The 24,478-nt window shown below is 47.1% G+C and overlaps 1 protein-coding gene across 1 annotated transcript; it reads left to right on the top strand.

The window, feature by feature from the left end:
• The first annotated feature begins 1,478 nt into the window (after nucleotides 1–1,478).
• LOC149327235 (amine sulfotransferase-like) lies at nucleotides 1,479–23,936 on the top strand. Its single transcript, XM_089562641.1, has 3 exons — nucleotides 1,479–1,611; nucleotides 9,392–9,536; nucleotides 21,421–23,936. The coding sequence occupies exons 2-3, from the start codon at nucleotides 9,411–9,413 to the stop codon at nucleotides 22,261–22,263; spliced, it is 969 nt and encodes a 322-aa protein (XP_089418767.1). The 5' UTR covers nucleotides 1,479–1,611; nucleotides 9,392–9,410; the 3' UTR covers nucleotides 22,264–23,936.
• Nucleotides 23,937–24,478: the final 542 nt, after the last annotated feature.

Raw genomic sequence — 24,478 nt, 5'->3', positions numbered from 1 at the left:
CTTTCCTACTCTCGGAACTCCCTTGAGCAGCACACATACGCTTCGCACTTGTGATGGAGCGGTTGTAACAAGTTTGCACTTGTGACAATGAAGGCCGGTGCGTTTACACGCCCTAGGTTTCAAAAGATGTACCGCTATCTGACGCTAATTATGAACAATGGCGCCGTTCTTAACACTAGGCGCCCTGGGTACTATTGTGCTAATTGTGCGACGCATGCGTTGCCAGCGCTTTGTAGCAGTACACCCAGACCTCCTGTCTTTTTTATCAGGGCCAACTACGTCAAGCTGAGGTAATCTGGTTGAGAGCAAATTTTGTTCTGCCGCGTGACTGGCGGACATTGCAGTTCGTCAATGCGTCCAGCGACCGTGCTATCTCTGGTCCTGCAGGGCTCTCTTAACCTTCCTTGAAAGGCATCTTGCAGCAGTCCTATCTAGGGCCTTCAGGAATTATCAGACCGCCGACCGACACATGCCGACCATTGCGTAGGACTATTTGCGATTTCAAAATGAACAGAAAACGTGCTAAGCCCTCTGTCCCGGTTGACCTCCATTTTACGTTATGCGCCTAGAAGAAGAGTACCTCCGACAGTCAGTCAAGTGAATAATCAGCGCGACTGAGAGGGATATGGCTTTAGTGACAGAAAAGAGGAAGAGGCCCGCCTGAAGTGTCCGGCGTTCTACTGCTGACCAGGGGAAATATGCGACACATGATATATGGAGCTTAACGTACCGAAGTTACATGTCGCCTTTGAGAGACGCCATAATGGAGGGCTCCGGATCAGTGTACACCATCTGGCGATCTTTACGTGCGCTGGCACCGCAGAGCACACGGGCGCTTTTGCATTTCTCATCCATCGAAATACGGCTGAGGCCGCGGTCAGGATCGAACCCACTACCGTGGGATAAGCCGCAGAACTCCGTAGCCCGAGCTATGGAGCTGTCCAGGGGAAAAAGTAGGGGAATGAAAGAGGGAGGCGAGAGAAGGAAGGTGAAGTCACAAACTGAGCAATATTCAGTGTCCAAGACATCTGACATCTCCACTCAGAGATCAGCTGACACATGTCGCTAGGGTGGCGATAAAGCCGTTAATAACGCGTCCCTGAGGAATCGCAGTTCAAATTTTACTGATCGCTTCGCACTTTTATATAAACACCTGCCACCTTCCACTGGGGTACATTCCCATAGCCGCCGTGTAAAATGACTGCCTTTCAAGTGGAGTTGACCTGGAAATTCACAGTTAGTAAGTGTGCAGCCGTTGCAGCGTGGTGAAATGGGTATTGCCGGCACCGCCGTACGTACGCTCAAGCACTTGCCGAACGGAGGGCTGCACTTCACTAGATAACTGAACGAAGGCATGCCCTATCACACTTCAGCGTATCTCCGCCCGGAGTATTTGCTCTTTGCACGCGGCTCAACTCAGCTACCATTGTCTAGCACGGCTGGCCTGCCCCCACATCAGGCGTACCCGTCGCTGTCACGGGTGGTTATCGTGGTCGTTGGCGTGTCAATGGTTTGTAAGTGGAACCGTTGTTAGAGTTGTGTACTGACTCTTCGGAGCATCGGCTGAGTGGATTTGCAAATACCTGGAAAGTAAACGGAAGCTTTATTCAGGTGAGTTTCTTCCTACGGAAAGTATATAGAAAAGACCTTTGGGTTGTTTGCGTTCTTGTACTGCAATGCCTTTGAGCAGATGAGCCTTACTAGTGAAACTTACTTTCAGCATTCACCCCCCGCGGTGGCTCAATGGTTGCGGCGCTCGGCTGCTGGCCCAAAAGACGCGGGTTCGATCCCGGCCGCGGGTGCCGAATTTCGATGAAGGCGAAATTCTAGAGGCCCGTGTGCTGTGCAATGTCAGTGCACGTTAAAGAACCCCAGGTGGTCGAAATTTCCGGAGTCCTTCACTACGGCGTCCCTCATAGTCTGAGCTGCTTCGGGACGTTAAACCCCAATAAACCAATAAACCTAAACCTTACTTTCAGCATTCATCGCGAAACAACGTCATCGTTGTTGCGGCACGTACAAGCTGCACAATGGTTACGCCTATCGCGGAAGAAACGTCCCAAGGGTGCTTGCTCTTGCTAACACAGTGAAAAAAGTATTTACTTGTGAAAATCGCTGGACTAATAACAAAATTTGCTGCTTTACTAGTGAATACTAGAATAGAATTCAGGTTTATGTCAGTGCTCTGGTTGAAAAATATCAGCAATGAGCTCTGCAGCAAATATGAACAACAAAAAAAAAGAATAACAGAAGAAAAGCATCTCGCTCCACTCTTTCAATGTAGGAACTTGGTTTCCTTTGGCATAAAGTGCGCAGGAACATGAACGGGTTGAGATTTGTGCTTTGTGTACAGAAGCGAGATTTCGTTTTGCATAATTTCATGTTTAATTAATGGCTTCAATCAGAACATTGGGAATTTTTGTTTACTGCCAGCCATAGAATTGAGAAAATTTGGCAAATTAAGAGGCTGATTTACTATACCAAATACGTGTAGATTCAGATAGGTGTGAATGTCCCTTCGCTTTCCTTTGGAATTTTTTTGCGATAGCTTGGAACCGTCGCTTGAGCAAGAATCTGCCGTCCACCGGTGCAGGCAAAGAATGAACGCTCAAGCCACAAAGCCCTTGCAATCACATTCTGTCACATAAGTAACATTGATAGTCCCTAATTTTGTTCCGTTTTGACAGCAGCGAAGATGAAATAGCTTATTATAAGGTGCTCTTATTTGCAGTAGCAGTAATCAAGACAGCTGACGCGTTTGTTGCGTTTAGACATTTTTAAGGAAGTTTCACGCAGTTCGAAAAGCGGTTAAATTTTACTTGTACAATTTTTTTTTTTTTGCTTTCAGCGAAAGTTTTCCTACGTCACTTCCATCTCGACCAATGTGGGTTTTACAGTGACGCCAACGCCGGGTCTTCCGCCGACCGGGACATTTAAGACCATCGCGTTACTAAGCAAAGTGTTGTGGCTGATTCCACTTGAGCGATAAATAATCCACCTTCAAGTTATATGATTACTTCCCACGCACTGCGCAGCCGGTCAGCTACTTCGAAAAGCAGGCTAAATCCTCTGTTTATCACCATTGGATTATCTTCTCTCTTTCAGAATGGGAAACAGAGTTTTAGCGTTGAACCTGTTTTCTAACATCGCTGCTGTTATATTTTGCCGTGCTAGTAGCGTGTCCCACCAGGCATCGGATCCAGGATCACCGCCGCATTGCCGAAGGAGGAAGGAAACGTGGGCCGGAGACGGGGAGTAGGGGAAGTGAAGGAAAAAACTGTATTTACAAGGTTACATGATTAATTACATTATTTACATAGAGCGGGACTGAGAATGGCTCTCAGTGGAAGGGGAACGTCTTCGTCAACCGTAGTCGACTGGAGCTAGCAGGCTTCTTTCCGGCCACACTCACGGCCGAGTTAAATATCGTTCGGTTTCCCCAGATCCCTGGCTGGGGATTAATGGTCGACGAGCACTGTCCAATCGGATGGACCGAAGGGGACGTTCTTGTTACCACCCACGGCTGGGCAGGTGCGAGCTTTTCCACTCTCTCGCAGCTGGGTCGATGAGAGGGGGAGATGCCGACTCATCCAGCCCTGCGGGAAAGGAATCTCCCGAAGTCTTCCAGCAGGTGAATGAACTTGCTTCCCCGCCGATTGCCCAGAACGCGAGTCGGGGACACAGAATTCTTCAATTAACCGCCAGCGTGACCGGCGCCGGCACGTCGCCTCCGCTGTGGTCGCTCGGACAATACCTCCGGCGCGTCCCCGGCCTACGCCGCTATAGTGGTTACCTCCGCTCAAGGAATTTCGCTGGGGTTACTGCTGACAATGGCCCTTGACATTCCTGCTACACTAATCCGCTGAGGCTCGGAGGGGCATTCCAAGCATCCCACTTCCCACCGCCGTCGCGAGGTTGTCGGCCTCGATGATTGTTCACGGTAGATGCTTGATCGGGCCCACGTGGTCAGAAGTACGGTCACAACACTGCATACTGCGGCCGTCAGCCACGAATGCGCATGACCGAAGGGCACCGACGAACCATGTGCAGGTGCCTGCTTCCATCTGCGCATGCGCACTCGTGGCCTTGGTAAGAGGTGATTGTAGAAAGTAAACGGTGTCCAAAAAATCCGATTAGACATGTCTCCTGCTAACAGCCGTAAACAAATCACTAACTGCACAGAGGGAGAAAGTGCAGAGAGTTCAATAAACAGCACATATTAAGTGTTCGCAATAACGTTTCGCTTTTCTGGGTTAAAAGTTAACATTTAGATTTTCTTGAACTATTTCATTATTTAAACCAATCGACTATTTCCGTTATGTCTGCCCCCATTCACTGTAAGCCTCACTATGAGGCAATGTTCAAACGTGTGCCGAACAAAGTGAGTAGAATTGGGGCTGTTAAACTTCTAAATTATGCTTCTTTCACGAACATCGTACTAATAGATATTTAAATTGTGCCTGAGGTCCCAACAAGCGGATTCTTCTGCTTTTGCAAATTCAGGCTGACGACATTAAACATCACATTCATTTGTAAAAAAACTAATTACCAGCGATTGAAAAATGGGGAAGGGGGTGCTAAATTAATTCGCAGAGAAATATTAGCCAGTTCAGTTAAAAGTGATAAAAGATATGTTCGTTGTTGATATCCACTCCTGAAGCTCTCATTGTGGCAAAATTTTTTGCTTAAATAGCGCATATTCTCAATCGCATTAAGCCAATTACTCAACTTGAGCATGTGCGATATTTCTGGGCTCCTCCTCTCTACTCATATGTCAAAGGTTCTTGTCTTTCTGCCAAGCTCCATGGATGTGGTGATGCGACATTGAGAGAACCCTCTTTTACCGAGGACCTTCGATGGCCCAGAAAACTATCTGTTTGCGAACTTATTGTCAGACAAAAAAGGCTCGAGTTGTTTGTAGTTTGCCGATAACATTGTTCTGTGGATTGCGGCTCGCTGAGCGCCCGTTCTTGTCAAGACCGGAATAGCTGCTCCGCTGAGCTGGCATGTGAATGTGACGTCAGAGACACCCGACCACGGGAACACCGTCAATGAGGACAGGCGCGGGTGAACGCTCAGTGCACGTGTTTGGCGTCCGGTGCCGGCGGCTCGTTTGTGATAAGCAAGTGCAGCACTGCAGCAGAGAGCGAGAGCAAATAACTGCGGGACGGTGAGTCGAGCACGCCACTATTATGGACGCCGCTGCTGAGGTCGCTCCTCTGAGCTAAGAGTACAGCTGTTCGTTGTCCCTCCGTCCGAAGTGGGTGCTTGGAAAATGTAGAGCTCTGCAAACTGGCATAAAAAGAATAGCTGTCTACGATAGTTATCCGGAGTAAACGGTAAAGACGTTATGGCATTTCCAAAAACCTTCTGCGTTAAACCATCTAGCCAACCTAGGCCAAAGAGCAGCCCTTATTACAAAAACTGTTATCTCTTTTCTTTAGACCCTTGGGAGCCTGGGCGCGCCAGCATTCTTAGCATAGGGGGCAAAAGGCAAGTAATTCTATTTCAGCATTTTAGACGTAAATACGCTCGAGTATAAAATACCAGTCAGCAATTTTTTTTTTCGCTCAGCTCTTGAAAGATTTTTGCTCCTCAGAGCGTTTTCTGAGGAATGTGCCTGCATGAAAAAATGATGGCACCGGTGCACGAATGACACGAAAGTGACGAGATGAGAAAATTTTATGTCATATTTTATCAGAACAGGCGTAGCTTCAATGCGTAGCTTAAAAGGAAGACAAATATACGCTGCAGCAATACTTCCTTTCAAATGGGTTCTAACTGGGGTTGATGTACTGCGGAACGACTACAACCCTTTAACACTCGAAGCCGACTGGTGGGGCTAAAATAATATGAACACAAAAAGGCTAAAATGTTTCGCAATTTGAACAGGAAATGAAAGATTTCTATCGAAAGTCGGCTGGGCGTTGCAAATATGGTATGGTTGGATATGCGGGGTCAAAAAGCGACATGGGATAAGAGGGTGGCTGAAGTGAAAGGAGGCGGTTTAATTTACACCGCCTAGGTTCTTCAACGTGCACTCCCCTCAGAGAGCACACGGGCAGTCTTTCAGTTTGCCTCCATTGCAGTTCAGCCGCCGTAGCTTCGATTTCATCCTGCTGCGTCGGAATCAGCAGCAAAAAGCGAATGCCAGTGGGCGACCGGCGGCCGGTCAGGTGCAGGACGTAGTAAGACATAACATCTGCATGGGGCAAGTACTTACCGCAAAAATAAGGAAAAAGAATGTGCTGATGTGCACTTCTCAGGTCACTAGTCGATGGGTAAATATATTATTCAAGGCGAAAGCATGCAGTAAAATCGTGCTTCATTCATACGACCCTCGTTAATATGGACGACTCGACTTACGGAGGATTTTTCCGGGAACCAATCTTTTTCAATGCATTTACGCCTCCTCAATACTGAAACTCGCTGTCCGGAAAATGGACAGGATGTCAATGAACGCAGTCCACAGGAACTCATGTATTTTTATCCCGTTATTACGGGCAGTGATGCGAACAAAATCTCGAGTACCTCTGCCAGATATCCCACCTCTTCTATATTGAGTGCAGAACACCAGCAAAAGCTAATGCGTAAGTACGAATGCCCTAGTAATGGCCTTTTTATTGTGCACGTGTGTGGTTTTATGCTTTACAGTCGTAAGGTGCCCGGACGATGCACCTTACCGTTTGCCGCACGGCATGAATAGCTGCGAAAAAGAAAAATTTGTGCGCTACGTTGAAAACTCCCTTCAGCAGCTGTCAGCAAAGTCAGTAAAGGGCTTTTCGGATGTGAACAGTCGTAGCAGGCGATACTCCACCGCCTAGCGGCACCATCACGCGTTTTATGAACCACTAGATGCTACAAACTTCCTAAATCTTCAGCATAAGTTTTTAAAAATACTGGCGACCCGAGCAATACGCCTAATTTTTCCGAGATTGCCCCAATTTAACTTCACTCCCATCACTATGCAAAGATGCAGTCCGTAACCGTAAAGCGCTATTTTATTTTTTTTCTTCTTCATTCATTATTGCGAACGATTTGCTTCTTCCACACAATTGCTCGAGAACCAAAGCGCCCACATTAACGAGGCACGAGTGTAGCTGCATCATGCCAGAAGGCTCGGAATAAATTGAAGACTATGCAGCAAACGCTGCAGAAGAAATGCTGGTGTTGGCATAATAAGTAAAAAATCAGGCGGGTCAATTTGGGGAGAAATGTGAGTCCACAATAAACTAGCTGAGACCAAGTAGTGCCAATGGACCTCGTGTGGACGCGTAATACGGGGAAAAAATAGCCGATGACCCCTTATGGTATAAGGCAGCGAATTTAAAGGTAATGCAAACGTACACACTCGCAATTTTCACGACTTAAAGATGGCGCTTCGATCCATCCAGTATGGCGGCGCTACTGAGGGCCGCTGCTCAGTGCAGCCTAAGGGTGGAAGCGGGCGTGCTTTAAAATTTCACGACAAATTTGCGTTTTTTTTATTGCGATGACCTCGTGAGTCGGTCAGACAAGGCAGAAATCGCTCTTCATCGTGTGAAAGCGGCTGGCCTGATCGCGGATGAGTGCACGATGGATGCGCCGTTTGAGGAGAATTTAAAGTCAATAAGATTGATTTGAAAGACATCTACTACGGGTGATTAGCCGAACTAGAGCTCAGTGTTTTACATTTAGTACCGCACGTAAGCAATACTCAGGGGAACGACATCCAGCTAGCGCTGAAAATGGGATAGGTACGTTCTCACTCTTGACTGAGTTTTAACGACTAAAGGCGTCTCGACTTATTAGTTTAGACACGATGTGCTAGTTTAGACACGAATATAAATTTATGTTTTTGTGCAAAGATGGAAACCGAGAACGACAACATATCGCCTTCCTCATCCACCATTTTCTCGGAGAAACCGCGATTGCGCTGCTTGTTTGTTAGTAAGTTATACATGTTAGAGAGGTAATGAATGTAAGACCTCTATGATACAATCCTTCATTACGATTCTAATCTATTGTTACCATCCGCTCGTTTCCGTACACGTTTCCAGTAATAGAGAAAGCTCGGAGTGATAATGGTGTGCAAAAAGAATGTTAACGAAAGGGATTTCGAGTGGATCATACGACGCCCCACACTCTCAACACTCTCTGTGGATAACAAAGCACCATTCAAGCACGGTTTTGTGAGGCCTGCGATTACAGGGGCACTCTTGCCCAAAGCTTCTCGCGCTTTCGTTAGTCGTGGGTTCCGAACAGATTCTGCCTCGTACGTATTCACACAGGTCCAAGCAGATGATATCTTAATGAATACATGCCTGATGCCTGATAACAGTTCCAGTGTCATGGTCCTGCGAGGAAACATGGCCCAGGAGATTGAGCAGTTTGATAGCTTGTAGCAATTTGGGATGCGCCAATTCCGAGAGTCATTACTTAAACTGTAAAATAAACCTTCGCCTTTGTTCAGCAAGAGTATAAGCGTGCTTTATCGGGTATGACTAGAGCTTGGCAGAATGCGTCAGCAGCAACACACCTGGAAAGAAGACGTTTTAATGAAGATATACTGTAGAAATTGTTGTCACGTGCAGAACCTCGATAATTTGTATTTTCGAAGCACGCCCATGACAGCCTTCTTTTTTGTTTAGCATCGATTCTGCACTATTGCTCGAATGGGACTTCAAATTCAATAAAGTGACTACTGTGCATTGAGCATCAGGTGGACAAATTTTGCCGGCGTCCACATCGTCCATGAGGCCGCCGCTGACGGATGGCTTACTCCCAGATAATTAGTGCGGATGTCGAGTGCAACAAACACAGCGAGCCGTGGCCGTGCTTGATGGTGTCCGTGACCTTGTGTGCTACCGTGCGTTGCGCCTGCTAGCGTGCAGCCCTGCCCCGACATCCACACGCCGCCGCAGTGGCTCGGTGGTTATGGTGCTCGACTGCTGACCCGAAAGACGCGGGTTCGATCCCGGCCGCGGGGGTTAAATTTCTTTGGAGGAGAAATTCTAGAGACCCGCGCACTGTGCGATGTCAGTGCACGTTAAAGAAACCCAGGTGGTCGAAATTTCCGGAGCCCTCCACTACGGCGTCTCTCATAGCCTGAGTCGCTTTGGGACGTTAAACCCCATAAACCAACCAGCATCCACACCTCCACCCCACACATTATTTCCTCTGTCACCGTATTCGGCATCCAATAACACGCGTGAGAACTATGGTATGAAAAGAGATCGGTCATGGCAAACATCATTCTACCGCAGTTTAGAGTTCAAAGAATAAAACAGCTTATATAAATGGAAGTGCTCTCGGCTTCAATGTCTGTGCGAAATTTTATTTTTTATTGAATCAATACTGCCAGCCGCCTTTTGGTGCATTGTAAATGTCTACTTGCAATTTTTCAATGCAGTGGACTGAACAGCACCGTGATGGGTTCCAAAGAGCGAAAAGCTCCTTTCAAGATGGTGGACGGCACCCCATACAGCATTCTCGCCAATGAAGAGCTCTTCTTCAAGGCGGCGGAGCTTAAGCTGCAAGAAGGAGACGTGGTGCAAGTAAGGGCAATGATTTCTTTTGAGCTAGAAGCCTAATTGAGGTGTCTCGCAAATATCGCTAAGATAACCAAGATTCATCGTCAAATGCATTATATCGTATGAAACAATGGTTATTTAAGTAAGAGTGCATCTAACGAGCGCAGCTTGCGGAAAGCAATTCGGCGTCTACTAGAGAACGTCAGGGACCGTAACACAGGACCCCTTTACTATTATTGTTCATTTCTTCATCTTAAACCTCTATTTCAGTATGTGCGCTGCATAGACAAACCAAAATAGTGTCACGACCAGAGGAGCCGTGAAGGTAGGCGTAGGGAAGAACCCAATACTGGGAGCCTTCTTTTAATTATAGAGCCAGCTTCCACGACACCAAACAGATCAAGCGCGCCGCGAGAGTCCACCGTCGCTTCGTCGTCGTCTTCGATTCAGCGCGGAGGCCGCGCGGCATTATTCCCCCCCGCGAAAGCAAACATCGTCTCGATGTGGAATGGGGTATGTACAGTGAGAGGAGGCGGAGCAAAAACAAGAAGAATGGGGGTGAGGTGAACTATACAATGTGCGCTAGATGAGATGCGGCGAGAGTCAAGGTCACACGTGGGGTAATGGGAAAAGGGTAAGAAACACAGCTTAAACACAGCGCTCAGTCACGCGAAAAGTACGGCTTTAAGCGCACTACATGCACAATTTCAGACCGTTGACGCTGAGGGCCGACAATCACAGTTCCATGGGGAACAACTTCGTAGTTGACGCTGTTCAGGCGGCGCAGGACTCTGTACGGGCCAAAATACCTATTTATAAACTTTTCGCACAATCCTTTGCGGCGCACGGGTGTCCACACCCACACGTAGTCGCCGGGCTCGTAGTGCACGTCCCTGTGCCGAAGGTTGTAGTGTCGGGCATCGGCGGATTGCTGGTCCTTGATGTGCAAGCGGGCCAGCTGACGGGCCTGCTCTGCTTGTTCCACGAACTGGCCTGCTTCAGGGGGGAGCTCTGCGTCGCCGTACGGCAGCATGGCGTCTAGCATCATGCGGACCTCTCTGCCATACACGAGACGGAACGGGGTGAACTGGGTGGTTTCCTGCGTCGCGGTTTCCTGCGCGTGTAAGCGATGGCTGTGCCACGGAACAGATGTCGATGCTCATTGCAGAAGTTGGTGACAAGGACCTCTGTACAACCGTCATGAAGGGATCCAAGGCCCCGTGCCACCGCAACCCCCTTAGTGAGTACGAGGGAGACAATTAGGCTCGACAACCCGGAGTCCCGTATGGGGCTCGTCGCAGGTAACTCTAGCGAGAATGCTGGCACGTGGTGGCACCGTAACGTTATCGTCGGCGACTCGCAGCGCGGACCGAGAACCCTGGTGCGCAGGTTCTTCTGTGGCCATTGCGGTAGAAAACGTCACCAAGCGGTTCGGGAGGTCAATGATAGCACCGTGCTCGCGAAGAAAGTCGATGCCAAGGATGACATCGCGAGAACATTCGCGGAGAACGAGAAAAGTGGCAACGAATGTGCAGCCTCGAACCGTAACCCGGGCCGCACACATGCCGAGTGATGCGACAAGATGTCCGCCTGCCGTTCGTATGTCGGGGCCGTCCCAGGGGGTCGTCACTTTTTTCAGGGCCGTCGCAAGCCGTCCGCTAAGGATAGAGTAATCTGGGCCCGTATCAACCAACGAGCTGACCTCCTTTGTGTCGACGAGAACAGGGATATTCAAGGAGACCCTGCCTTCAGCACGGCCCGTCGATGGCTGTTGTGGAGGACTCAGTCGGTGCGGCGGCGGAACCTGGTCGGCGACTGGGGTTGCGCTGTCGGAGCGATTCAAGCGGCGCGTTGGGGGAAACTCTTCGGCGATGCGGCGTTCGGCGTCGGGGCGATTGGGTCGGTGCGGCGGCGGAAGCGGGTCGGCGATCGAGGTTGCGGCATAGCGGCGATACGAAAAGCGCGTCGGGGAAAACTGTGCAGCGATGCGGCGTGCGACGTCGAGGCGATTCAGTTGCTGCGGCGGTGGAAGCTTTGGGTCGGAACGGCGTTCGGCGGCCTCGCCTCCAAAGGCCGCCGGAGCTAGTTTTCGCGACGATGGCTCGAGGAACCACATTGGCCTGGGGCGAAACGGTACCCAGAGGGCGAAGACCGGCGTGGAGAGGGCAATCGCGACTCTCGGCGCGGAGGAGAAGGTGAACTACGCTGGCGGGTGACATACTCAGCGATGTCTTGAGGGCGCTCTCCAGGGCGTGGACGGGGGCTGTCGATAGAAAAATCGCGTAGTCCCATTTCGCGATAGGGGCACCGCCGGTACAGATGGCCGGCCTCACCACAGTGGTAGCAGAGCGGGCGTTGATCCGGAGTCCGCCAGAGGTCAGTCTTCCGCGGTGCCTGGCGCCGATGCGCCCAGTAAGGAGTCGGCTGGGCAGAGTGGACCGCGACCAATGGTGGGGTGTAAGGCGAAGGTCCAGGAGGTCGGGCCGCGCGGCGCACGACGTCCGCGTACGTGACTGGCTGGACAGGAGTCGGGTACGGCGCGGGATCGTATGGGGTCGGTTGCGGCGCTGGCACAACTGCAGCGTCTTGAGCCCTGAGGGCCTGCCGGACTTCCTCGCGGATGACGCTGGTGACGGAATCGACGCGAGGGGCAAAGGTGGCTTGAAGGTGCTGCAGCTCCTCGCGGACCACGGAACGAATAATTTCGCGAAGGGAGTCCGGATTCGTCCTGGGTTCATGGTCGAACCGGTCCAACGTTGATAGAGTCGAAGTTTGACGCAGTTGCCGGTCGTACTGATGGGATCTCTGCTGCAGCAATTTCTCCATGTGCACGTCGTCGTCTAAAGTGCGCCAAACGTCGATAGTTAAACACCGCATTACCACGCATGAAGGAGCCCGACCCATCCATCAGCAGCCCTATCGTGTGTCCCCTCGTGAGCGCGATGCTATTCAAACACAGGTCGAAGAGATGCTCACAGACGGCGTCATCCAACCGTCAAGCAGTCCGTGGTCGTCTCCTGTCGTCCTCGTGAAAAAGAAAGACGGGACACTACGGTTCTGCGTCGACTACAGGAAGCTGAACAGTACGTGTGACCAAGAAAGACGTGTACCCGCTCCCGCGTATCGACGACTCACTCGACGTACTTCGTGAAGCCAAGTACTTCTCTTCGGTCGACCTCAGAAGTGGTTATTGGCAGATAGAAGTTGATGAGAGGGACCGTGAGAAAACCGCCTTCATCACACCGGACGGGCTGTATGAATTCGCGTCCTCCCATACGGGCTCTGCTGTGCTCCTGCCACGTTCCAAAGAATGATGGACACCGTTCTCACCGGTTTGAAGTGGCAGACCTGTCTTGTTTATCTTGATGATGTCATAATTTTTTCCGCAACGTTCACGGAACATCTGCACCGCCTCAGGACTGTCCTCGAAGCCGTTCGATCCGCCAACCTTTCCCTCAAACCAGAAAAATGCCACTTTGGGTTCACCAAATTGAAGTTCCTCGGGCACGTCATTAGTGCTGACGGAATCCGCGCTGACCCACAGAAGCTTGCTGCCGTTGCTGCCTTTCCGGTTCCCGCCCACAAAAAAGCAGTCCGACGCTTCCTGGGCCTGTGCTCCTACTATCGCCGCTTCATTAGAAACTTCGCCCAGCTCGCCAGCCCCCTGACACTCCTAACCCGTGATGACACGTCATTTTCCTGGGGCAACGAACAGCAGACTGCCTTCGACGAGTTACGACGCCGACTCCAATCGCCGCCCATCCTGGCACATTTCGACGAAGATGCTGACACGGAGGTGCACACGGATGCAAGCAACGTCGGTCTTGGCGCCGTTCTAGTACAGCGGCAAAATGGTGTCGACAAAGTAATTGCCTACGAGAGCCGCGCACTGTCGCGCGCTGAGTTGAACTACTCTACTACGGAAAAAGAATGTTTGGCGGTAGTCTGGGCCGCCGCTAAGTTCCGCCCATACCTGTATGGTAGACCGTTTTGTATCGTCACTGACCACCACTCGCTGTGATGGTTGAAAAATTTAAAGGACCCTTGCGGCCGCCTAGCACGTTGGGCATTACGCCTGCAGGAATTCGATTTCACCGTCACCTACAAGTCAGGCCGGAAGCACACAGACGCTGACAGCTTGTCACGCGCTCCCGTCGAACCTCCTCCAGAAGGCACCACCGATGATGATAGCTTTCTTGGAGCGGTCAGCACGTCTGAGCTCGTTTCCAGACAGCGTGCCGACGCCGAGCTGGGTCTGCTCATCGAACACCTCGAAGGCGGGCGCCCTGAAATACCACGATACCTAGCTCGTGGACTATCATCGTTCTGCCTGCGGAGAGGGGTGCTTTATAAAAAGAACTCTACTTCAAGTCCGACAACTTACCTGCTCGTCATACCGTCCGATCTCCGGGATGAAGTCCTCCTTGCCTGCCATGATGAACCGACTTCCGGCCACCTTGGAGTTACCCCGCACCTCCACCAGTGTCACGAGCAGAGGAGCCGTGAAGGTAGGCGTCGGGAAGAACCCAAGACTGGGAGCCTTCTTTTAATTACAGAGCCAGCTTCCACGACACCAAACAGAACAAGCGCGCCGCGAGAGTCCACCGCCGCTTCGTCGTCGTCTTCGATTCAGCGCGGAGGCCGCGCGGGGCGTTAGGCGCGTGGCAATATATATCAACGATATGAAAGCACTGACAGCCGCCTTCTCTTGGCAGATGACCTGAAGCTCTCAGAATAATAAGCCACCATTATGTAGCTGGAAGAATAATCCCCCGCAGTTGTCCCAATGAGGACCGGCATTTTCACTTCTGACGCAGAAAATTCTTGCCCTTCCATAATTTGAGCAGGGAAGCAGGTCGGGACATGCGATGTCTATAAGATAACACTTGAGAGGATATTTATGATACCTGCCTTATTGGGTAATATATGTATTACGGGCTACTGGCACATCTGGCAGTTCTTTTCCATTGATGCAGAAGTACTCGGCAAGCAGATAATAGCCAGTATGTTATTATCTCTGTCTTTCTGTGGCGGACTGTATGTGGAAAACAGAAGGGCCTTCTGTTGCAATGATTCTTCCTAACGTTTGAGTGCTCCTTCTACCGAAATAGGCGTAAAATGGAGATAGTGACCATATCCTGCTTCTGACCTCCTTTTATTTTATCAAATTTACTGAGATCGTTTTAAATTTCCTTAAAATAGCCAATCGCCTATGAATGATTGCATCAGCTTTGATAAAAGTAACCCGGGAATAGGTTTGATTCGGAGCCGTATATTAATGCCCTCAGAAATTCCAAAGCAGCACAAAGTGCCGAAAGGTGGACACCAACCTTTTCCTTACCTTGCACATATTTAGAGCTTAAAGGATTAAAAAAGTTTTCGGGGTACCTAAGTAGTCCTTATAATGCCAAATGGGAAAGAATCGCTTAGCTGCTGTCGGGGACTTCTGGGTGAACGTTGTTTCGGCGTAGCAGCTCGCTTCGCACGTTTCGCTGCGTTGAAATGCTCGCGGACTTCATTGGCAGTGAAGTGCCGCCTACGGACACGCTTTGCTGTCTCGCCTGAAGATTTAGACTCGAGCGATTCAACTTGGACGATGAAGACTCTGTAGAAACGCAACCTCACTCTCCGAAAGCTGCAGGCCAACTTGCGGCGGCGACGGGGACTTTCCCTTTTGGATATCTCTATCCGCGTTTACAAAAATATGACAGTGGCGCATCGTATTTCAGGCGACACAACACTGTTTACATGCACTACATGAAGTCAGGAGGGACACTGGCATCTCGTCCAGTGCATGCGGTGGAGGGGCCAACCGCCCCAGTTCGCCAGTTTTGAGCGTGGTCAGAATTGTTATCCGAAGGAGGGGGAGGGGAGGGGGATTTTTTTTTGTTCAGGAAAATTTAGAAAACACAGTGCCTTGGTGCAGAGGGCAAAAGGCGAAAATCAATCCGCTTGACTGGGGCCCTAAGCACCACTCGAACACAACAGCAAGGGTCACATACATGCACATACATAAACAATATAATGATCACAGTGTAAATGTTTGTGCAACACAACTTCCTAATAGAAACATTCATTATATTCTTATTAAGCAGAGACCACGTCTAAAAAAATCACAGGAAAGGACAGTGCAAGAGCATAGATCAAAAATATGTATGGAAAATTATAGTATACCTAGAAAAGGAAAAGAAAGAAAAAAAACACAAAACAGAGCAGTGCAAGAGCAGATACAGATCCCACATATACGAGGGGGTACTCAAACGAAACCGGACTTATTTTTGTTTGAACTTATTTGTTCACATTTTAAGCACAGACCTTCAATCTCCTTCAAAGTATTCCCCACTTGTAATGATACGCTTGTCGAATCTTTGATTCCATTTTTCAAAACATTGTTTAAATTCATCTTTTTTGATGCTTGACAGTGCATCCGTCGTTTTTTTCTTCACTTCAGCAACATCAGCGAAACGCTTTCCGTTCACCTATTTTTTCATTCTAGGAAACAAAGAAAGTAGCACGGGGCAAGGTCGGGAGAGTATGAGGGTTGAGGAATAGGGGTCATGCCATTTTTGGTGGAAAATTGTCGTAGAGACAGGGCTGTGTGAGCAGGGGCATTGCCATGATGGAAAAACCAGTCACCCGACCGCCACAAATCTGGCCGCTTCCACCGCACACTGTTGTCAAATCTTTTCAAAACATCCAAGTAGAAAGCCTGGCTAACTGTCTGACCCTGCGGAACAAATTCTCAATGGACGACTCCTCTCACGTCGAAAAAACAAATCAGCATTGTTTTGAGGTTTAGTTTCACCTGACGCGCTTTCTTGAGGCGAGGTGAGTTTGAAGTTTTCCATTGGCATGATTGTTGCTTTGATTCAGGATTCGATTCAGGAACACTTGAGTTGTCCCCATAGCATCGTCCTTGTACGTCTTTCTTATTATTTCAAGAGTTTCCATTCTACTTTTTCCGAGCAAAAATCAGAATTTCACCGGCGCACGCTGTTCACGAAAATCAGCCATTGCAAAAACGACATTCACACAAAACAGTCGTCACTCTAAAACGCTGCCTAAACTAGTCTGACCTCCTTCAACGACGGCACTCGGCTAACTGACTCTGGAATGTTCGTTCTATGCGCTACTAGTGGCAAAACGCGGTACCATAGAAGCTTTGCCGACCAAAAAATTTAGTCCGGTTTCTTTTGGGTACCCCCTCGTATATAGAGACTAACTGGGTACACAAAAAATAAAACAAATGTGCGATCAATAGAAAGATGTAAGCAGAAAAAAAAATGATAGTGCATTTTCCTGAAAATAAATTTTCGCCCGCTTACGAAAAGCAAAGAGAGAGGAAGATTTCTCCATAATATCAATTAAGTCAGGATGGGAGATCAAAAGGTTTGGGATTTGCCAGTTTAAAGACTGCCTACCATAGTTTGTTCTGTTTCTTGGTTTCTGTATTTTTGTGTGCCTGAACTCATATCGTGTTTGATCGGTCGTGTATTTAGAAAAAAATTGTTGACGATTGGCTATGAGTTCCAAGAATGCCACCTGAGACAGTCGCTCATAATATAATGCTTGTATCGGTAGTATTTGGTTTTTGCTGAAGTAGTAAGATGTAGAGTCATATCTTGATAAATTTTCGATAAAGCGAATAGATTTCTTTCGCAATAAAAAAAGGCTTTCAAGATTTGCTTTTCCAGTGACTCCCCAGATAAGCAAACAATACCGCAACCTTGAATGAACTGCACTGAAATAAAGCTGGCGCTTTAGCCGGAGCGGTTGAAATGGGCGAAGCCTGTTGAGCATTCCAATGCATTGTGTTATGGTACGCTTAATGCGCTGAATATGTGGTGTCCAGAGGAGATTTTCGTGGAATTGTACGCCTAAGAATTTCACTTGCGTAACGCGCTCTAAAGGTCGAGACTGGAAAATTATCGGATTAGCGAGGTGAATTGGTATGTTGCTAGAAGAGAATACAATATATTTGGTTTTATTAACATTGAGTGCTAGTTGGTTGGCTGCAAGCCACTGTGACAAATTCGTCAGCCATATATTTATAGTAGCAACTGCAGTTGATAAGTTAGGTGTAGAAAAGAAAACGCTGGTGTCGTCTACATAGAGAATGATTTCTGGCGTGCCTGGTATTGATACAATGTCGTTAATATAGAGAAGGAATAACAAAGGACCCAGTATGGAGCCTTGCGGTACACCATATATTATGTTTCTAAGTTCAGATTTAACGTTATTGGCAACGAAATATTGGGAACGATTTGAGAGATAACTTTCTAGTAGTGTAAGGGAAATGCCTCGTATTCCATAGAACGGGAGTTTTCTAATAAGTATGTCATGTTTAATGGAGTCGAACGCTTTGCTAAAGTCTAAGAATATGTCCAGGGTATAGATATGAGTTTCTATGTTCTGAATAAGTGTTTATTTTATACTAAGTAAGGCAGATTCAGTTGACTTATGTTTCTGAAACCCATATTGACTGCTACATATCAAGTTGTGTTTCTGTAGATGGCTAGTAATCCGAGAATTAATAACCTTTTCAAAGATTTTTGAGAACAGAGGAAGTACTGAAATTGGCCTGTAATTTCCAAGATCGTTCACCGTGCCGCCTTTGTAAAGGACCACCACCCTCGCTATTTTAATTTTCTCTGGAAAAATGCCTGTTGTTAAAGTAAGATTTGCTATATGGCAGAGCACAACACATATTAAGTCAGAAATTGTTTTTATTGGTGCTGCTTTGATACCATCATAACCAGAGGAAAAGTTGTTTTTTAAGCTATATATTAGGCTGCAGATTTCTTCAGGGCTAGTTGGAGACAAAAACATCGTATCTGCTAGCCTATGCTCTAAGTATGTCTCAAAATGTCCAGAGCCAGCCCCATCAAAATTTTCAGAAGTTAAAAAGTGTTTGTTCATTACATTGGCAAGAGCTTCACCTCTTAGGACCTCCCCCCCTATTTCCATTTCAAGCTGGATTTGTGTTTGCGATCTTTGCAGAAGTTCCTTGATAGTACGCCACGTTTTCTGCGGACCATAGTAAATTTCTGAAAACCTTCCACTGTAGTAATGAATTCGAGATTTCTTTAGGTCCGAGCCTAATTTATTCCTAACTTTTTTATACTGTTCTAGAATTGACAAATCTTTCGTTTTTATAAATCTGCCAAACAGATGGTTTCGGGCTCTAATGCGCTTTACTAAATCAGAAGTAATCCAAGATTTTCGTGCTTTTTTGCACTTGGTTAAGATTGCTATAGGAAAAGCGCAATTGTACAACTCTATTATTTTTTCTATAAACGTATTGTATGCTACATTGGGGTCGATTTCGCGAAGACAGTCGTTCCAATTTACAGAGGAAACCAAGTTTCGGAAGTGTTGAATTTTTTCCTGTGCTATAGGCTGAACCGTAATTTCCGAGGATTTAAGTGCAGTGATTTGTGCACGCGATCTTGGAATAAAGCAAAGGGTTGACAGGTGGTCACTAAAATCGCTGAACAAGACACCTGACATCGGGTCCTGTTCGTCGTAATTAGTCAGGCATAAATCAATTAGGGTCTCACTCGAGCTAGTAACACGTGTAGGCACATTAATAATGTTAGAGAAGCCATATAAAGATATGATGTCGAGAAAGTAACTTGTTGCCGGTGATTCTTCCAACACATTTATGTTAAAATCACCCATAATTACAATTGGTTTCTTATCAGAAGACAGCATATCTAATGTATTATCAAGAAAAGAAAAAAATTCTTGCATAGACGCAGAAGGGGGTCGATATACAACACCAAACACACAACCACTTGTTTTGATAACAAGCGTTTCATAGCGCAGAGTTGAGAAACTGTACTCTGGCATAGCCTGACACGAAAGATTATTTTTAATGTACAGTGCAACTCCACCGCCTTTCTTATTTTTTCTAGACATGGTTTCGCACCTGTATCCTTCGAAGTGGACAATGTCGGCAGTATCTGCATACCATGTTTCACTGAATGCCAATACATCAAAACTATGGTTTAAAGAAGATAAAAAAATGTTGACCTCCACATCCTTATTTTTTGAGCTACGCACGTTTGCGTGATAAAAGGAAAATGTGGACCGGGCTTTTGCGGCCGATTTTAGAACATCAAAAGAAGTGGAATCGTGATAAACACAGTCGCGTGTTACGAATGGCATTTAGTGAACAGTTCGCACCAAGAGTGATACATCAATGCTATCACTCTATTTTACTCAGGTCATTTTCATCTCGGATGCGAATGGCGTTCATGCCTGCAGCCTTTCGCACAAGGACGTGCCCGTTTTTCTGCCACACAAATTCATAGCCTTTTGCTTTACCTTTTTCACGTGCCAACCACAGTTGCCGCTTATTCATGGGTGTGAGATTATCAAGGAAGCTTATCTCTGGGGCGTCAGTTTGCAGGCGTGATCGACAATTCATCCATGTTTCTTTCAAATGTGTTGAAACAAATCGGACAAGTACCCTAGGTTCTTTCCCTTTTTGTTGCGGAAGACGATGCAGAGCGTCAAGATCACTGTTCGCCAACTGCGGAAGCTCGAGCTTGCTGGCCAGACCATTCATTTTGTCAAGCAGGTTTTCATTTGCCTCCACATTGAAGCCATGAACCTCCATATTCTGCCTTCGACTGTACTGCTGTAGCTCATTGAGCTGTTGCTTAAGTTCTGTTGTGTCTGCTGCATTTCCTTGCTCAATAGACTCAACTTTCTTCTGCAAAACCGCAACGTCGGAGGCCTGCTTGTCAAGCATGCTTAGGATGGTATCATACTTGTCGGACATCATTTGTACTGCTTCCTCAATGCCATTGACTTTATCAACTAGCTGTGCAAGGGCGTCAACCTTAGCCACAAGAGGAAGCAATAAAGCGAACTTTTCATTCAACTCAGCAAGCCTGAGCTCGACGTTAGATCCTTGCGATTGTTCGGACACATTTCCTTGCCGCTTTTGAGCTGACTCACAGGTTGGGCAATTCCAAGTAGACATGAGCGCTTCGCTTTTGCTTTTGAAATTCCTCGCCGATATACCAGAACATTTTCCGAGGTGGTACGGGTAATCACATGAGAGACAAGTTAAAAAAACAGCGTCATCAGGTACCGGGTTGTGACATGCCATTCAATCCATCACAAAGCAAAATTCTGAACCGCAGCAGCAGCAGAGGGAGTAAAGATGTTACTAGCTATACAAAAGAAGTGAAACGCCACCAACCTGCGAAGGATAGTAGACCGAGTTTAAACGTGTTGACCAGTGTCGTCCACTGCTGCTGCGTGCGAGTGCCAGCGGATCGCTATCGTGCTCCTTTTAAATGCGGCGCTCGGGGGCCTGGCCTGAGACCCCAGGGAGACCCCAGGGAGGTGGAAGCTCGCCCCCCAAAAAACCTGTTTCCATTCATCCCGGAAGTGAACTTGCCCTTCTCGAAGGGGGAGAGTCGCACTGACGTGCGGCGCGTCTGCCGCGCGTTTCTGCCACGCGTGCCTGCCATGGCTTTTTGGCTACGGGGGGGTTTTCGCACAACGAGCCAAGTATGCTCCCGTAACAACTAGTCCTCCACTTCGAGGCTAAGAAACAAACCCTTTAGACTGGTTACTTTTGGCAGAGATAGCTCTTCGTGTTTCATTTCCGCGGAGTTTCTGAAATAAAATGTCAGTGCGAGTACCGTCGTTAATCATTCAGCGTGTTGCATTGACTCGCTATAAATGAGAATCAGTCAACTAGAGGAATCTTAACTTAATATGATGAATAGGAGCATACGCCAGTATTGTATACTTGCAGCAACTTTATTTTTAAAATAAACATTTCCATGCGAGCAAATTTTATTTTCGACTGGAACCATGTCCTTCCAGAATACGTAGTTAATACATACCAATATTGTTGTAGTAATGGTTTCCCAATGCTTTCCAGGTGGCGTTCCCGAAATGCGGTACCCACTGGGTGCAGCAGATCATTCAACTTATCCTTCACAAAGGAGAAGGTCCACGTGACTTCGAAGAGTTCGTGAAGCGTGCCCCCTTCATTGAGTACCAGGGCGAAGAGGATATCAAAGGCATGGAGGCACCGCGAACGATGCGTACCCATCTCCACATGCATCGCTTTCCTTTCGACAAGAAGGCCAAGTACGTGTACGTCGCTCGAAACCCGTGGGACGTGGCCATTTCTTATTACCACTTCATGAACGCGATGCCTGAGTGGCACTTGCGCGGTGCCTCGTTCGACGAGGTGCTCGACGTCTTTGTGAAAGGCCAGAGCGGATTCGGCGACTACTTCAAGCACATTAAGGCTGGTTACGCTCTCAAGGACGAAAGTAACGTTTTCTTCATTACCTACGAACAGCTGGCGCAAGACACTAAAGGCATGATACTTAAGTTGGCCCGGTTTCTTGGCGAGGAATACGCTTGGCCGTTGGAAGATGACGAAGATCTGCTTCAGACCGTCCTGGAGAGGAGTAGCGTGCGTCATATGAAGGGTGTGGTGAAGACCAGCCATCAAGACCTCGCCTTCCTCTTTGTTAAGAATCCAAAAATTTTGGAAATGATGGAAAAAATGGCCACAGACGAAAGTCGTGAGAGGTCCAAGGAAGTGTTCAGTTTTGTACGGGTCGGAAAAGTCGGCGGTTGGCGGGAAACCCTTACGAAGGAGCAGCTGGCCAAAATTGAGGCGGCGATAGAGGAAGCGTCGAAGGACTCCGATTTCATGAGCCTTTGGCCAAATGAGTGGCGAGACGCCAAGGAGAAACTGAATGCATAACGAGACAAGTTTACTAGGCATGCTTGGCTTAACTCCGCAAGCTTCTCGGAGGCTAAATAGAGGCCAACCCTAATCCTGAGAGAAATCAATAGCCAGAAATGGCGATCCCAGAATGCCCACAAACGGAACAGAAAAACGCGTGTATGCTTACATTACTAAAAGTAAGAGAGTTCTGCTTACTAATGGCCAGTTCACCATGTGCTTGCGAAGAATTTTCTTTGTTGTTTTTCTTGTCTGCTAGTGAAGCTCTGAATTTGAACTTAATAAACTTAGTTTATGTAGTTACTTAGAGCCTTTTTTTATATTCTGGCACATACTTTAAGTAATGCGGAAAATTTTCTTCGGTGTTTTTCTTGTCTGCTAGTGAAGCTCTGAGTTTTGAACATTCTCCATCCATCTTTAATGAGGTTTTTACACGCAACTCTTCGAAACCCACCCATGCCACTCATCCAACTACACACTCTTACGACTTTGCTGTAATGTACCCTTTAACCATTGAACCAGTCTGCGTAGAAAAAGTAATCACATCACTGAAACTTTCATCTACTACTGGCTGTGACCTAATTAATCCAAAGTTTCTGAAAAACACTGACTCATATTGTTCCGTTATACTTTCAAAGATTTTTCAGCAATCACTTGACAAAGGTTCACTGCCTGCTGAATGGAAAGTTGGGAAGGTGACTCCACTCCACAAATCAGGTACAAAACATTGCCCACTTAACTATCGGCCCATTTCCTTAACCAGTATACTATGCAAAATTTTTGAACATATCCTCTTTTCTCAGATTGCCAACTTTTTAGAAGCGAACTCATTTTTTTCACAATTTCAGCACGGCTTTCGCAAAATATACTCATGTGAAACCCAACTAGTCTCGTTCACGCATAAACTGCACCTAATACTTGATCACTCTTCAGCAGCTGACTTAATATTTTTAGATTTTTCCAAAGCATTTGATAAGGTATGTCATAGTTTATTAATCTATAAATTGCATCAACTAAACCTTGATACCAAAATTCTGTATTGGATTGAGGTTTTCCTGACTAACCGCTCACAGTTTGTCTCAGTTAATGACGTAACCTCGGAGCACTGTCCAGTTCACTCGGGTGTACCTCAAGTCTCTGTGCTTGGGCTCCTTTTATTTCTCATTTATATTAACGACTTACCTTCCTGCGTCTCCTCCCACATTCACCTTTTTGCTGATGACTGTGTAATTTTCACCGAAATAACTTGTGATGACGATGTAACCAGATTACAATCAGACCTTATCGCTGTTTCTGCATGGTGTAAGTTATGGTTAATGGAATTAAATGTTAACAAGTGTAAATTTATGCGTGTGTCAAGAAATGCTAATGAACTTCCTGTGTATTCTCTTAATAACGAACCTTTAGATCCGGTAACTACTTACAAGTATCTTGGCCTTCACATCACCTCTGATCTAACATGGGCTGTTCACATCGCGCATATAATATCCAATGCTAATCGAATGCTTGGCTACTTACGACGCAATTTTTCTAAAGCACCATGCTCTTTAAAATTACTCCTTTACAAAACTCTAATACGGCCCAAACTCGAATACGCCGCGTCAATTTGGGATCCCGGCCTAACAAACCTAACACAAGCTTTGGAAATGGTTCAAAATAACTCTACTCGCTTCATTCGTTCTAACTATACCAGAACAGCAAGCATCAGTGCCACGAAATCTAGCCTTAACCTACCATCCTTATCATCACGTCGCAAAATTTTTCGCCTTTCCCTTTTTCACAAGTTATTCTATCACCCGTAGTTTCATACCGAACTTATCTCACCCCCTCAGCACCTATCATCAAGACTAGATCACATTCATAAGGTTGGCATCCCTTTCTGCAGAACTAAAACTTTTTTTCAGCCATTCCTACTACGCACATCGAATGAGTGGAATCACCTTCCTTCTTCGACGGCCACCATCACCGATCATCATTTATTCAAGAATGTCATAGCTAACATTGTTCAACTAGGATGCATTTTATACTGTGTTATTGTTTTTTTTTTCTTTCCCTGAACGCCTTAGCTAACAATGTATGTGTAGTAGTCATGTTTGTACTTTGCCTGTTTAATTAACTCCTGTTTGTTAAATTTCATTTTTTGTAACCACTCCCCTCTGTAATGCCGTAATGGCTCTGAGGGTATAATAAATAAATAAATAAGTAAGAAACTTAGTTTATGTAATTACTTAGA

Source organism: Amblyomma mixtum, chromosome 10 (genome assembly GCF_055824585.1).
Source record: "Amblyomma mixtum isolate Tamu chromosome 10, ASM5582458v1, whole genome shotgun sequence".
NCBI lineage: Eukaryota > Metazoa > Arthropoda > Arachnida > Ixodida > Ixodidae > Amblyomma > Amblyomma mixtum.
This window is presented reverse-complemented; position numbering and strand designations above follow the sequence as displayed.

Bases quoted from the DNA above. Each gene is read 5' to 3' on its own strand.
- LOC149327235 (XM_089562641.1), top strand. From the start codon at position 9,411: ATGGGTTCCAAAGAGCGAAAAGCTCCTTTCAAGATGGTGGACGGCACC. The intron at 9,537-21,420 runs GTAAGGGCAATG...AATGCTTTCCAG, and splicing joins AAGAAGGAGACGTGGTGCAA to GTGGCGTTCCCGAAATGCGG.